General features: G+C 41.0%; 1 protein-coding gene and 1 pseudogene across 1 annotated transcript in view; both read right to left on the bottom strand.

Annotated features, from left to right (window-relative positions):
* Positions 1-16,595, bottom strand: part of FRAS1 (Fraser extracellular matrix complex subunit 1) — a 441,423-nt gene that overhangs the window by 57,291 nt on the left and 367,537 nt on the right. Inside the window, exons 48-54 of the mRNA XM_024754112.1 lie at positions 13,275-13,399; positions 12,849-12,989; positions 10,990-11,217; positions 7,759-7,872; positions 5,894-6,044; positions 4,408-4,567; positions 2,134-2,302 (exon numbers count right to left, since the gene is read on the bottom strand). Of these exons, the coding sequence (XP_024609880.1) occupies positions 2,134-2,302; positions 4,408-4,567; positions 5,894-6,044; positions 7,759-7,872; positions 10,990-11,217; positions 12,849-12,989; positions 13,275-13,399 (1,088 nt within the window). The remainder of the gene's footprint in view (positions 1-2,133; positions 2,303-4,407; positions 4,568-5,893; positions 6,045-7,758; positions 7,873-10,989; positions 11,218-12,848; positions 12,990-13,274; positions 13,400-16,595) is intronic.
* On the bottom strand, positions 8,402-9,086 carry LOC112405630 (pre-mRNA-splicing factor SPF27 pseudogene; annotated as a pseudogene).

Here is a 16,595-nt window from a genome sequence, read left to right as displayed (position 1 = left end):
ATGAAACAAATACAAGATATTATTTATTATCATCACCATATTACTTGTATAGTCAAAACTGACATAGAATCTCAGTGTACTGAATAACAGAGTTTGAATTCAGAGAAAGTTACATTGTGAACAAGCCAGACTGAATTTTAACTTTACCATTAAATCTTTTGCCATTAAGATGTGCTAGACCCATAATGTGAATTAACTTAGCCTGGTATAAAATAGAGAAATTAATTTATATGCATACAATTGTGAACTTATATGGATTTATTCTGGTTTTACTTTGTCTTCAAAAAAAGATGAGGACAAAACCTTCAAATGGAACCAGAGCTATGGATCAGTCTGAAACTGAGTGGACAGGCAATGGACCTGGACTGCACTTTGTGTAACTGAGATAGCTAAAATGTGTAAAAATTAGTCCTAAACCTCTAGGGCCACACTAACCTGAAAAACATGTAATTTTCATCAACAGAAAATTACTATTCCACATGTAATCAATTAATCAAATTAAGTTTTATTATGCTCCACATTTTAAAATGCTCCCAACTAAATGAAACACTCATAGGTCTCTGTTTAGGTCTAGAACACACTGCCTTTTGTCTCTCCCTAAAATCCACAAGTATGTGCTCTTTTTTATATTTTGCTAAAAGACTCCTTAGCTTATCTGATCTATTCCAATTCCTCATTTAAATTTGACATAAATTAGGAGTTTGGGATTAAAGTATACACACTACTATATATAAAATAGATAACCAACAAGGACCTACTGTATAGCACAGGGAACTCTACTCAATATCTTGTTATATATATATCTTATATATATATCTTACAACTCTACTCAATACTCAATCTGAAAAAGAATATATATATATACGTATATATATATCACTTTGCTGTACACCTGAAACTAACACAACATTGTAAATCAGCTACATTTCAATAAAAGTTTAAAAAAATACATTTGACATGAGGCTTTAGCTTAGTCCAGCTGAAATGCCTCAAAGAGAGAGTCTACTCCTCTTTACAGAGATTTATTATGCCATAAGAATAATGAAACTACTTTGAAAAAACATTTAATAAATACCTAATAAGTACCAGATATTGTGCAGTACTTAAATCTGACACATACAGGGCATCCTGCCCTAAAGGAGTTTACTATTTATACAGTAGGTCCTTTCTCTTTTGCTTTCACTCTCTCTTTTTTCTCTTTCATTCACACCCTGGTGCTAATTACCACTGCTGTAACATAGAGATGTGCAAACGTGTGTATGTGTGTGTGTGTGTGTGTGTGTGTGTGTCTACCCCAGAACTCCTCTCTGCACTCTCCTACCAACCCATAAAGCTGTCAACTTATTGTCTCTAAGGCAACTCACACTCAACATGTCCAAAGCAGAGCCAGGACCACACCCTCACCAGACCTGTTCCTTCTTGGTGTCCCCCCCAGCCAGGGACATCATCATTCATCTCTCCCTTCTGTCTCACTATCTAATCCACTGCTGAATCTTGTCAATTCTTACTGGTCTGTTGAATCCACCCACTTGTCTCCACCTTCACTTTATTTATTTATTTTTTTACTGAAGGATAGTTGATTTACAACGTTGTGTTAGTTTCAGGTGTACAGCAAAGTGATCCAGTTATATGTACATATATATCTATTTTTTCAGATTCCTTTCCCTTATAGGTTATTACAAGATATTGATTATAGTTTCTTGTGCTATACAGTAGGTCCTTGTTGATAATCTAATTTATGTATAATGTGTATAGGCTCCCATCATCTCTCACGGATCCTGTTCCAAGAACTCCCCAACTAGTCTTCAGGTAAAGGGCGGTAGAGAGGAAGGGTTAGGATACCAAAGGCTGAGTGTACAACATGGTGCCTTGGAGACTTTTCTTGATCGTGAAGCAAAATGTAAAGACTGAGAAGCTGGACAGCAGTTAAAACTGCAGTGGAGATTAGACAGACTGTGAAGAAGAAGGCACTGTGGGAAGGCAACATAGAACAGTGACTTGAGGAAGGGTGCTGATGGGCAGAGAGCTGGTGTAAAGAAGCGGGGACGTGCCACAGTTGCCGACAGCCACGTCTCAGCCCTGGCTGCAGCCCGCTGGCAATTCAGGAGTCAGAGGCCCCCCACACCCACCTACCTGGCCGGCATACTCCACGTAGTCCTGCTGTCCAGGCTGGGAGCTGACCCTGGAGCTGGAGCTGGCGGTGCCTTGCTCTGTGCGACACAGGACAATGGCGTACTGGTTTAGGTTCCCAGTCCTCTGCACCGTGATGCTGACTGACCCCGCTTTCTCACTGACATTGTAGCTGGAAGCACACAAAAAGGCAATCTCTGAAATTCTGAAAGGGCTGTGAAGGATCTACATGCTTAATGCCTGTCTCTTCTGGTTGGTTACTGGTGTCAGACAGTTCCGAGAAGAGGCAGTTTGGTTCCTTTAAGAAGTCAGGTTGTAAGTTGAGGGAATGCGTTCACCTGGGACAGTCACAGAATCAGGCGACCAAGGAAGCTGTGGATGCAGAATGATATCTGCCCCGTTTTCAGAGAGAGCTGAAAGATGGTCAGCACATAAGAGCTATGCACTCCATATTTCAGAACACAAAGAAATAATTTCTCCCAAGTATGGTAGAGTGATTAGAATAGGTCAGTGAGTTCCTGCGGAAGAAAGCTGCTTGGAAGCCAATTAATGACTTGGTTCAGGTGGGGAGTGACTGGGCCAGATCTCCAGGAAGTGTTTAAAGGAGCCAGGGCAGTGCCAGAGGTAAGAAAATGAGAACTGGGCCAAGGTGAGAAAAGTGTCTAGGCAAATGGAGTTTTATGACAATGGGGGAGTGAGAAGGTGCTATAGGCTGAAAGTGTCCCCCTCCAAATTCATATGTTGAAACCCTAATCCCATCTGTGACAATATTAGAGATGGGGCCTTTGGAGGGTGATTATGTCATTAGGGTGGAGCCCTCATGAATGGGATTAGTGCCCTTATAAAAGAGAGCTCCATCTTCCTTCTGCCATGTGAGGTTACAGCAAGAACTCAACTCTCTATGGATCATGAAGCAGGCCCTCACTGGACACTGAATCTGCTGGCATCCCAATCTTGGACTTCTTAGCCTCTAGAACTGTGAGAAATAACTTATTATTATAATTATTGAAAAAAGCCACAAGCAAGTGAGGCCTGAGCTGGGCTTTGTTTTTCATCACTGAGTATGGCTATTGGACTTTGGCTTGGGTCTTACTGCTGTGAGGCTTGCAGGCAAAGTGCCTCTGAGAGGATAGTCTTCATTGCCAGCTTGGGGACCCTCCGTATTGTTTAGTCCATTAAACATTAGAGGGTTGTCCAGAAAACATCATCAGTTTTATTTGGTGTATTTAATTTTGAAGGAGTTACAAGTAAGAGGTAAATAACAGCAAAGTGTTTTAGATATATATATATATATATATATATATATATACACACACACACACATATATACATGTATGTGTGTATATATATATATGTGTATGTGTATATATATATATAGAGAGAGAGATTCTAATTTTCCACTAATTCTCCAAGTGTGTGTAATAGTAGAATAGCCTACATCTGGGGCGCTTAAAATCAAGTTTGCATGTTTTCCTCCCAAGTCCCAATTTTCATTTAAATTATCATGAGGTTGGTTTCTTAGAATAGTGAGTCTCAAATGTAGATTTAAAGAATTATTTCCCCCACAAAAATTATAATCCTTGTTATAATCTAATCTATAAACTCAGCACCGTGCTTTACCAATTGGTGACTGACTTACTGTTTGCCTCTTAACTCCCCAGCAGACTACAAAATCATCTTGAAGAGCTGTCTATATTAAGCTATGAATCCTTCCCTAAAGATATACGATTCTGTGAACACCAAAAGAGCTAGGGGGAGAATGGGAGCTTGAGAACAGGGAGAATGTAGACAGAAGGCAAAGACTTTGTTACTGCGGGCCAGTGATTATTTTTCTGAATGCTTATTGTTTTCCCTATCAGTTCTGCTGGATTATCTTTTAAACTTGAAGACAGAAGGACAAATACTTTCAGGAGAAGAAGTAAAGCACAAGGCTTAAGGTCACTGGACTTAAATCCTGGTTTTACTGCTTTTTAGTTACGTGATTTCGGATAAGTTACTTAACCTATTTCTGTCTCTGTTGCTTTGTTGTTGTGGAGGCAACAATAGTACTCATCTCATAACTGCAAGTATTAAACAAGATGACATACGTCAAGAACCTGTTACAGTGCCTTGTACATACAGTATTCAAGAAATATTTGGTGTAACTATGATTTTTATTCTTGTTATCACCCCACCATCATCATCGGATGATTAGAGCTGACCCACAGGGTGTTTCATCCTTACTTCCTCTGCTTTCCTGATTCATTTCTCAAGAATGAACACCAATCACGCTTGTACCTGTTATATTTAAAGCTGATGAGGGACCACTGGATATGGAAGATATTGTCGCTGACCACATTGGGTTTACTGTCTCTCACCAGAAACTGAAAACTATCCATCATCTCATGGATCTTCTCCTCATGCAACACATAACGAATCAACCCCAGGTTCACATCCTCTGTGAGAAAAAAGACACTGAATTAACCCGGGGATGTAAAGACAGCCTCACAGATTCCTACTGACACACCCAGTTTTATTCTTCTAATGGGTTATAGACAAAACTTATTGTCCCAAGAACAAAAAGGGATAGTAAGTAGTGTTAAAAATAAATGTTTCTGCCAGATTTTAAAATAAGATCCTGTATAACAAAAGACCCATCTTTATGTATAGAAGTACCCTTATGCTGTTGTAAAATGAGAATCCCAGGGTTTTGGCAAAAAAGCACTTTAATAAATGTCTATGGAATGTGAAATGCAAATCTTAGAGCCAACAGAGAAGTCTTTGAGCTCGTCTGCTGTGCATATATGCTCATACCCACCCCTACTTCCTTCAAAATAAACGTTCTTTGGAAGGTATGTGCTACCAAGAAAAGCTGGGGTTGGATTAAAACAGCCCACACACAAGGCACAGATAAAATGTGGCTAGGAGAGAACAAAAGATTGAGGACAGGGAGAAAAAGGAAATATGGCACATAAATTGTAAGATGCAGTTGTACAACGACTGATCCCAATCAGGTGCATCCTCAAAAGAAGTCTAGAAGGGCTTCCCTGGTGGCACAGTGGTTGAGAGTCCGCCTGCCGATGCAGGGGACACGGGTTCATGCCCCGGTCTGGGAAGATCCCACATGCCGCGGAGCGCCTGGGCCTGTGAGCCATGGCCTCTGAGCCTGCGCGTCCGGAGCCTGTGCTCCGCAATGGGAGAGGGCACAACAGTGAGAGGCCCACGTACCGCAAAAAAAAAGAAGTCTAGAAGACTGTGAAAAGCTTATAAGCAACTACAATACAAAATGGTCTCCTTGATGTGATTCCAAACAGGAAACTATTTCTGTTGAGCAATCTACCCATGTTGATTTTTTTTTCTTTGCTGAAGACTTAAAAAAAATCTATAACGCTTAGAGATAAAAAGTAAACCACAAAGGGTCACAGATCTTTCATAAAGTCTGGTGGTTATTTCTGTTTTGAAAGAAAACCCAGGAGTATCACGTGATCCTTTCCAGAAAACTTGGCCAAACCTAAAGCAATTTGGGAGCTGAGGAAGCCTGGTAAAGATAAAATTTTTCTTTCTTCCTTTTTTTTTTTTTTGCCATTAATTCAGAGTAACAGGGAAAAAAAATCAGGAGAAGTAAAATTCCAAAGTTGGACGGTTGGACACTGAAAGATCTATTTGTTTGTAAATAGGTTACTTGGGGGTAAGTAGCTGGCAGTAGTTGTGGGAAAGATCAGGGAAGTAAGGAGAGTGGTGTCAGAAGAGACCTCTCCCACCTCTCAGTTCTAAGAGTGCCCACCCTGTGTGAAAGTAGCAGCAGCTCTTCCAGGCTGCAGCTTATTCTCCATGTGGCCATGCTCAGGGCCTGTGGTTATCTCGTAGACAAGCTGCAGGTCTTCTGTGTCTGGGTCCATGGTCAGCAGTTCCTTCTTGGTGATCAAGTTGGTTGCCTGGAATAGAAACCCAGTACATTTAATTCCTGAGATGGGAATAAAGCAGGAACAAGACCCTCTGACTCAGATTTAATTCAGCTCAACAATGATTTACTAAGTGCATTTCTTGCCTGGTAAACTTTGTCGGGATTGAAGAGGTTATGAGGATAGAAACCATCCCAGCCTCTGCCCTTGATGTTCACACTTTATTGGGAAAGAAAGGCTTATGAGCAAGGTAACTGTGGCAAGAGCTGTAATGGGATATATGAAAAGAGTGCTACACACTTTTGGGGAGGAGCGATTACGGAAATCCATCTGGATTACGGAAAAGGGGCTTTGAGGTGGTGGGATTTGAGTGTGGCCTTGAAAGAAGGTTGGAACTTTGAAAGAATGATACAATACAGGGAAGATGGCCATTTTATACCTTATAGAAGTTGATTATAATGCTTGAAATTGAGTAAGATAAATATATGATATCCCAATATGGCCCAAATATACTGGCTAAATTTTGATTCACTCATTTATTCACCCAACAAATATTTAGTAAGAGTAAAGGTTTGAGAGAAAAAAAGGGGTGGTCAACATTATTGTTACTAGACCTAGTAAAATAAGGGCATGTAAGTGACCTTTGGATTTGGTGAAATTGGTGACTTCGGTCATTGGTAAATTTGATAAGAGTCACGGCAGTAGGGTAAGAGTTGAAGGTAGAAGACCAGTTGGAGAGTGCCAAGAAGAGAACAGGATGGTTCTGAGTATTGAGAAAAACAGCAAACAGGGCATAAGCGGAATCTGTACTAATTTTGTTTCATATATTTAAAAATTCTCAATGAGTTCAGTGGAAAGCTATAGCCTTACTGCTACATATACAACCAACAAATCAGCAACATGGAGATGAGAAAATCCACATCCTAGAGGGAATACCACACACAAAAGTCTTTCCAATCTGAACTGAAGAACTGTGTGTGTTTGGGTGGGGATGGGGATTTAATGCTTGACAAGTTACCAGGTGAGAATTATGACATGTCTTAAAATGACCAAACTGAGAGTTAGGAAAAGGAGAAAAAAATTTAAATTTCTAGAATTCCTCTGAGGATACTTACCTACAAAAAAACTCACTTCCTTCTCATCTGTGGCATATTCCAGATGTTTCTCAAAATCCACCCTTCCCTTCTTCTAATTAACAAACTTTTAACTGAGCACCTAGCCACCCAGCTAGACACTCCCATGCAACAGATAGGGCCATAGGGCCAATTTCTTGTCAAAAGAGTATGAGTACAATGATGTGTTTAATTTCTGCACCACTTGCTTAAAATGAAGTTCCTTGCCCTCTACTTTTCTGTTTTCCTCTTCCCATGGGCTGGAATACTGATGAACAGCTGAAGAGTTTTGGCTACGCTCTCAGTAGCAACAACCCAGTGATGGCAGAAGAATAAGATAGAAGGAATATGCGTCTCTGAATGGTCATGTGGAGGCTTAGCCTCCCCACTTCTGTACTTTATGTGAGAAAAAAGACTTCTATCTTGTTTGAGCTACTATATTTTGGGGTCATTTTGTAAGAATATCTTAAACTGTAATACAATTCGAACCAAACTCATGGAGCTCAGCAATCTTAACAAATCAGCTCACTTAGGGAGGGATAAACATGAGTTGAACAAGAGTTCTGTTCATATTGTCATGAATAGGATCGAGCCCAAGTCAGTTAATGTGTCCGCGGCAGGTGGAAAGGCCTTACCTTGCCATCCATGTACTCCAGCCACTGGAGCCCCAGGTTGGTAACAATTCTAGGGGTGCCATCATCTACTGGGAGGATGTCTACCCAGAACTGCTGAGGTGCTGCTGTCATGATCTGTGGTGAAAGCAACAAAGGAAACTTATCATTCACACATACCTGAAATACGTCAGTTCTAGGACCTACAAAGGCTGGGACCCCTGAAATCTGTTGACACTTCAAAATGGGCAACTGAGCAAATTTCCATTGCTTATCACCACTTGGCATGAGGCTTCAGGGAGAATGTTGATGGATAAAGTAGAAACAATATAAGAACTCTTGCTGGAATTTCACCTGCTATGGAAGTTGGTTTTCACACACCTATGCCTTCTTTAGTTGAGTTTAATACTGCCCTGAGGTGAAACAATAAACAAAATATTTCCCTTTCGATAACTTGTTAAAATTTTCATGATTTTTTTCCCACCATGTTGAAATTTTTTATTTTGCTGAAATGTACAAACAGAATATAACAGTCCACATTCTATGCTTTCCAAACATTTAACCACTGATGATTTCCGTAAGATGCTGTTGTTTTTCACAGTTCAGATGTCTGATCGTCTGTGAAAGCCCAACATGCCTTCCTTTCTACCCACCAGATTAGTCTTTTTCAGAAGCCTTGCCGTATGTTTTCTTTGTTTGCCTCTCCATGTTGCTGCTTCATGTGAAAGAGTTCATTTTCTAATCTTACAATAGTCCTTTCAATCTCCAATCTCATAATTCTTACTGACCAGGGATACCCAAGTTGACTCCATTTCTCTTCATTTAGATCCAGCTGCAAGTTGCATGTTCTTTCGCTGCCAGTTGAAGTCTTGAATATGTTTCCTTAACTTCTGGAGCTCTTTCTGTGCATGTTCAATCATACGAACTAGATTTTCATTATACACTTTCCAGGCATTGCATCCATGCTGTGACATTAGTTCCAGATTCTCAGTTCGAACCGCTTGATGCTCTAACTGGGCCATTGAACTGTTTACGCATTCTTGCCAAGCAGTAATGTCATTTTTCTGACCCGAGGAAGGGGTTGGAAGTTCATATCGTTCCATACTGAGCAATTCAATTGGTTTTCGAGCAGCCAATCTTTCAAATTCATTTCTCATTATGTTGGTTTCATGAGTGGAATAATCCGGGGCTCTCAGGCGGCTCAGGTACTTCTTGGTAGGTCGGTATCTGCGTGTTTCCTCCTCCACCAATGCCGCAGCCGCTTCCCGCACACCAGGCGCTTCATAACCTCGGTCAAAATATGTCAGCGCGTCCACCACAACCCCTCCGGCCACCAAACCCGTACCCGCCATTCTTAGGTTCGCCGGAGTTTTCCGACTCTGCGCCGGCTCAGGTTCACTTAAATACTCCTGCGCCTGACGCTAACGTAATGACGTCACCTGCGCATCAGCTTTGGCGCCCGCTAAGTTAATTCTGAAGGCACGCTTGCTAGAAATTGCCCGACCATTTTGTTTTGGTCGGACTTCTCATGATTTTCATAATCAAAATGTTAATGTCAAAGTCTCCAGGTAGGATTCTGCCAGATGTGAAAAGATGTTTCATGGGAAGAGATTTCCTTTTGTTTTTCTTTCCTTTTTTTTGAGAGAGAGCTGTCTACATGGGGAAAGGGGGCAGAAGAAATCAAGAATAAAAGTGTTTGTGGGAATAATACAAAGAAATTTCGGTTTATAACTTCATTCTCACACAGATACACACATATACATTCAAACATACATGGGGAGTCTGATCCAGCACCTCCCTGTTTCTGAGCAGATACAGCAAGCTGGCATACAGGACAGCAAGACGCTGGTGTTTCAATCTTCTACAACCCTCCTTCTAGATAATTTCCATTTTCAAAATGACACGGTCCCTCTGGAGATCTGCTGTGACCTTTTATGTTTATCATAGAGGTGACCCTCTTGCTGATTAATTCCGAAATCTTTTTTCTCTTCTGAAAATCAAACTAACTGGGGAGCAGTTACGGTTTGGGAGAGGGAAAATGAACGTGATGACCTGCCAGGTGGAGAGGCAGTGCAGGTGCTGAAATGGCAGGGAAATCCCAGGAGCCATCCCACTGACACCTTGGCCAACTGAGAATGATCGTCTCACAGGCTGTTTGTTTCTAAAGCATGCCAGAGGATCTTTCTGTCAGGAAAAGAATCATTCATCATCAAAGTAGGGGAAAAAAACCTCTGCAGGCCTAAGAAGTTGACCCCTTGGTTATCCTGGAAATAAACAGCAGGGTGTGATAACATGCTCACTAAAATGCTTCTGCTGAGTCAGATAGCTGTGTGACATGCAGGGGTATCCATGAGTCCACCTTTCTCCAGAGTTGCAGTTATTCCCAGGGGAGGGTTATGATACTGAAAGAAATCTTCTAAAAATGAGTTAAAATGGTGGGGAAGGTAGTGGGAGGGGGCTCTTAGTTTCCTGAACATCTGAATGTTAGAGGGAAGCAATTCTCCTAAGGAAGAAAAGCTTAACAGCTTCATGACCTCAAAAGAAAATCATCTTCACCTGTTTCACAAGCTGGTCCTAAAATGGTAACAATGAGGATGATTACAGCCACAGTTTATCAGATATTTCCTATGTCTCCTGTGTGAGGTACTGGGCTACATGCTCCATGTGTATCAGGAGGGTAGATATCATCCCCATTTTACGGCCAGGGAAGCTGAGGCTTAGAAAGGTTAAATGACTTACAAAGACACTCAATTAGTAAGTGACAGAGGTAGAATTTAAATCAGTGTCTTTTGGACGCAAAAGCCGTACTCTTGACTGTAATTCTTCATGAGATAGAGAAACTCTGGCTGGCTCGGGAGACAATTTGGAAACGTGATATTATTGAAAAACCAGATGAAAGAAAAATGAAAGGAATAAAGGGTGAGTGAAAAGGAAGAGGAGAAATAATAGCGGTGATAATAACAATAACTCTCATTTATTTTGCACTCACTCTTTGCCAACGGTGTTAAGCACTTTATGTGGATTACCTCCGTTGATCCTTAGGCTAATTGAAGCTGGTGATCGTTCCTGTGCCCATTTTACAGATGAAAAGCTGAGGCTTAGAGAAGGTAAGTAATTTGCCCAAGGCCCAATTAGTATGTGACAGAACCAAAACTCAAACAATGTTATCCTTGGTCTAAAAAGGCCATGTTCTGCCTCCAGACAGCTTCTGGCATGCTTTGCTGTGCCTCCCTCTCCACTGTCTTCGCCCCTCACCTCTTTTCCTCCTTCCTCAATAATAAAGAAGGGATTCGTCCCGTCAGCAACGGTGAAGGTGAACCAGTCTTTGAGGGAGTTGCTGCCGTCGTGGCTGTACCGGACCCGGTTCTGATAGACGTCCTCCATGGTGAAGGTGGAGGTGTGCTGGAAGGGCTGCCCGTTGGTGGTTCGCTCAATGGTGCCATGACGCGGGGGCTGCACGATCATGAATGTGACAGACTCGGCCTGTCAGGGAGGCAAAAGGCAAGAGAAGAAGAGAATTCTGTAACAGAAGCCAGAGGTGTGAGTGATGGCCACAGGCGGTCAAGGGCAGCCAAACCTAAAGACATTTATAAAACAAAGATTGCATTTTCTTTATAGATACCAAAAATCAAGCTAAGGAGAGAAATTATATTGGTTTCTATAATCGAACTTATATTCTGGTGCCTTCTGTTTTCAGATGACGTTTAAATTTGCCCATTAAGGGTTATAGGGGAAAACCTGAATTTTTAACCTTTCGGATGATTAAGAACTAGACCTTTTAAAATTACTCATTTCCTTTCCATTCACCCTCCCCCCAACCCACATACACTTTTCCGAAACTCTTATATATAGCATCTCATATGCAGCAGAACAGAAGCAAATTTCCCATTTCCAACGGCTGCTTCCAGGGTGACATGCAGAAGGAAAATTAAAGAGGTAGAAAACCCTGCTCAGGACTCTCCAGTGATTTCCCACCAACTTGGAATAAAATACAGAGGCCTGACCTGGGCCAGGAAGGCCCTCTGTGACCTGGTCCCACGGTTCTTCTCTGGCCTCATCCTTCTGTCCCGTTTGTTCACTGGGGTCCAGACTCTTGGCTGTTGTGTCGCAACTCAAATGTTCCAAGCACGCTTGACTACAGGGCCTTTGCCCTCCTGATTCCTCTGCCTGGAAAGGGCTTCTCCCAGGAAACTGCATACCCTGCTCTTTCTCTTCCTATCTCTGCTCAAATATCAGCTCCTCAGAGAAATGTTCCCTGACCACTCTGCTTGAAATAGCATCCCCATCAATCACTATTGCTTTTGTCTCTTTATTTTTATTCCTAGCACTTATCATATCTGACATGATAGTCTATGTTCTTTCATTCTTTATTGTCTGTCCCCCTAACCAAAGGTTGTAAACTCCCTAAGGCTGGAACTTTGATCTGTTTTATTCACAGTGCTGTCTTTAGCATCTAGAGCAGACCTTGGAACTTAGCGGGTAATAAATATTTGCTGAAAGAATGAATAAAGAAATGAATGCATGCTGGCACGGGGGTGGGCATACATAGGACTAATTAATAAGTGCGTGGTACTCTTAATGGAAGCTAAATCATATCAGCATGTTAGATACTTTAATTAGAAAGCATTAGGAGAGGGAGAGTTTAGTCTCTACATGCCCTATTTGACTGTGTAAAGCCTGGTTCTTTGAGAATTCTCAAATTGCAATAATTAGCTGTCACCCACTGAAGTCTCAGTAAAGGAGGTAAAAGTGTATAGGTGAAGGAATTCCTTGTTCACTAACAGGGAGTAATAAAAACACTATATGAAATGTCATCTACCTAATTTTCTGTGGATCATAAGAAAAATCAGCATGTTAAAATGATTGTTGCACATAATCATAGGAAAGAATAAATGTATTTAGGGTTTCAGAAAGGGTTGAAAAACAACTTGATTTCAAATGTATTTAGTTCCTCTTCTCCAGCAGGCCATGGTATGTTCTGGTTTTTAATCCTTCGAGGATGCTTGCACCACGCTCACCATCCCACCCCACCCTCAGGATGCACTGTCGCAAAGCAGTAGGTACCACTAGATCAGCCTCTCATTTGTCCGGACAACCCAGGGGAGGACTCTTACCTCTGTGTCTGCATCTACCGCCTTGAGCTCAAACTCTGTGACGGTCTTCCTCACACCTTCCTGTACCCGCATCCCCAAGTTCTGTACAACGGGCAGTGAGTCATCCACAGGGCGAAGAGTAATGTGGAAAGTCTGAGTCACCTATATGGCAGAAAAGTGCAGGTGGGTCACCTGTCCCCAGCACCCACCCGAGGAGAAGGTAGGCACTCTCTGCATTCCCTTTCACACCATTCCTGGCATGACTGACCAACTAGGAACCCAGAAGTGAGTTCTCTCTGGCAAGATAAGAGTTCTCTTCGCCTCTGTCCTGGGCTGAGGGCAGAGGGGAATGAAGTTCTCACAGCACCGGTGGCTCAGCACCCTCCAATCAAAGATGATGGCACTGCATCAATACCCATCAAGGAGCGAAGCAAGTTCCTCACCCACCTCGTTGACTCCATCGGAGAGTGTAAAACTGAAGGCATCTGAATGCTTTTCGGTCTCACTGGAGTGGATATACTGAACGCGTCCTGAAGTGAGGTCAGCTTGAGTAAAGGAACTAATCTGGATACCTAGCAAAAGAAGACGACAGAACAAGAGAAAGGGTGTCAAGAGGTTAGCCATCCCTCTCGGGTGAGGGAAATGGCACACTCACCAGAGAGAGCCCCTTGTAGTTTTCTTATAGCATTGATGTGCTGCCCTCTGAGACCTTGGGTTAGAGTTGCTTGTGTGTTTTTTCCCTACAACAGCATATGTTCTGTGGGAGCACATGCTAACTTAATTATCTAGGCTTCTACTATGTGCCAAGGTAACCGCAGGCGCTCAATAAATGTTATTCTCCTTTCTCTTGGGGTTTATGTATGCAGGTCAAATCTGTGAAAGGTAGAGCCATTGCCTTATTCTCCAAACTCCTCGCTCTTAAGTTTTATATTCTCCCATAGCCTCGTAGTCCTTTCTGAAAACCTGCCCTAATTTTTGATATTGTGTGATGGCTTAGCGTTTAAACACTGGAGTCATAGGGCTTGGCTAAACAGCCTTGTTTTTGTGACTAGTGAGCCATCCCCGGCACCCATAATGTCCTTGGATGTTCTTCAAGGTCCCTTTCACTCTTGGATCTATGATTCTAGCTTCTCATATACCACTCTGGCCAGGCTGGAAGTAACAAAGCTTACTGCATGAATTTGAGGTTTGAGCAATCATTCTTTCTCAACTCTAAAATGACCTAGAAAACCAGTGTCTTTTAATAACATGAGACAGAGAAAACTTGTTAATTTTTTTCAGAGTCATTCTAAAAGAAAAAAAAAAAAAAAAAAAAATCTGAAGTGATGTGATTTTTAAATAATGCCAGAGTATCCCACTAATGAATAATATCTCTATGTTTTCAAATGCCCAACAATATTTAGCAAAACAACCCAGAATTCTTGCTTCTATCTTAGGGCTTCTGGGGTCCATCCTCTGGTGGCAGCCAAGACTGAAACAAAATCATAGCCTTTAGTCCCTCAGCACAAATTCTCTCTTTCTGATTCTGGGTGTTACAGTAGTCCTCTATTTAATCTAGTCCTTCGCTTTGGTCCTGAAATTCATTTGCTGCTTCCTGGGATTTATTATTTGTCATTGTTAATCCTGGCAAAACCATTTAGTCTTTTCTATAAAAAAAACAAAGAGATTCTCCTTTGACTATTTTACATTTAACTGTGACATCAATATCATTGCTTTATCTTAAAAATAAAACACATCAGCCAGCGTGGGTTATATTTGCAGCTCTCTTTATCATCTGAAATTTGTCACCCAGATAAAATAGCCTCCTGAATATTAGGGTGTTAATTTTTTGATGAGGCATTTTATATTTATGTTCGTGCTTGCTACACCAGCTCCAGACAGGCAAAAAATGTAGCTCCCCCGACCCCTATCTTACAGTTTTGTCTTGTGGTTCTGGACAGAAATCCATACCATTCTTTAAAAATTTAATAACTTCAGACTGGCTGCACTGAGAAATTTAAACCTATTCCCCTGCTGTGAATCCACTCTCACAGCTCATGGGGAAATACGTGTGTGGATTCTCACAATCAACTGGTCACCTAACTCCCCGTTCCCCTTATGAGAGTCTAAGACTGATTAAGAAAAGTGGTAGAACTCATTAGTTAAGTGGGCGGAAAAAAGTTAACATGCTTAGGAGGCCTATAGCTGCCATCAGAAATGCCAGCTTGCAAGATGGGCTCTCAGATTCTCTCTAGGAACATGGAATTTTGGTATGTTCTAGACGAAGGATGCCTACACTCCAACTGATGAGGGACTCTCTGCGCCTCGATTATTTGTACAATTTGGTTTATGTTGAACACTTGCTTTCCTTCTGGGATTCTACAATTTTGGTTTGTACTATGTAGAGGGTGCCCATGTAACCAGTCCCCCAATAAAAACCTTGAGCATTGGAAAAAAAAAAAAGAAAGGTGGTAGATCTTCCTTCCTCTTGGGAAGGAAGTGCTGGGATTGATCTTTTTATTTTTTAACATTTTTTATTGAGGGGAAATTGACATATAATAAATTATACATATTTAAAGTGTACAATTTCATTACCTTTGGTACATCCATGAAACCATCATCTCAGTCAAAATAGGAATGTATCCATTACCCCAAAAGTTTTTAACTGACACTCTGTAATCCTTCCATCTTTCCCTTTCTTGTGCCCTACCCCATCCCAAAGAAGCAAATGAATTGTCATCTGTCATTATAGGTTAGTTGGTATTTTCTCTAACTTTTTATAAATAGAATCATACAGTATATACTACTTTATGCATTTCTTACACTTAGCGTAATTGTTTTTGAGTTATCCATATTGAAGCATGTATTAATAGTTCATTTCTTTTCATTGCCAAGTAGTATTCCATTGGATGGTTATAGCATAGATTGTTTATTCATTTACCTGTTCATGGACATTTAGGTTATTTCCAGTTTGGGGCTATTACAAATAAGGCTGCTATGATCACTTATGCACAAGTCTTTGTCTGGACCTAAGTTTTCATTCTTCCTGGGTAAATCTCTAAGAGTGGGAGGGTGGGAATATATGTAAGGTGTATGCTTAACTTTTTAGGAAACTGCCAAACTATTTTCCAAAGTGGTAGTAATGTTTTACATTCCCGCTAGCAGTGCATGAGAGCTCTGGGCTTGATCTTAGTGGGTCTTTCCCAATTCAATGTAGCAAACATTGAGTACCTACCATGTGCAGAACACTGTTTCAGATTTGCTTATATAGACTTTTACCTCAACAGCTCTGGGAGGTCAAGGTTGGCATTATTTTTCTAGATTATGATACTAATAAAATTAGGAAAGAAATGTGACCTATCTGAGGTCACACAGCTAATAAGAGAGCAGTGCTGAGACCGGAACTCAACGTTGTCCACCTCCAAAGTTTAGGCCTGCTGGGAGTACTTTTTTTTTTCTTACGTGATTACACGTTGAAATGACACACACACATATATACACACACAAACATATATATATGTATGTATATATATACGTATATATATATATATATATATATATATAGTATTCTGTTAGGAGTACTTTTTGTAAAACTTATCTAGCTTTTCTGGGGTAGACAAGGAGCCTCTTGGATTTCACCCTTATCCTTTAATTTTTTTTTCAATATAAAAGGGATACATGTCCATTAAAGAAAATGTGAAAAACACAGGAAAGTAGTAAAGAATCACAATACCACTCATAGTTCTACCACTGAAATACCATTATAATTTTTTTTTTTTTTTTTTTTTT

Source organism: Neophocaena asiaeorientalis, unplaced genomic scaffold (genome assembly GCF_003031525.2).
Source record: "Neophocaena asiaeorientalis asiaeorientalis breed wild unplaced genomic scaffold, Neophocaena_asiaeorientalis_V1.1 scaffold148, whole genome shotgun sequence".
NCBI lineage: Eukaryota > Metazoa > Chordata > Mammalia > Artiodactyla > Phocoenidae > Neophocaena > Neophocaena asiaeorientalis.
Note: the sequence above shows the minus strand (reverse complement) of the source record. Positions and strands in the feature narration are given on the sequence as shown.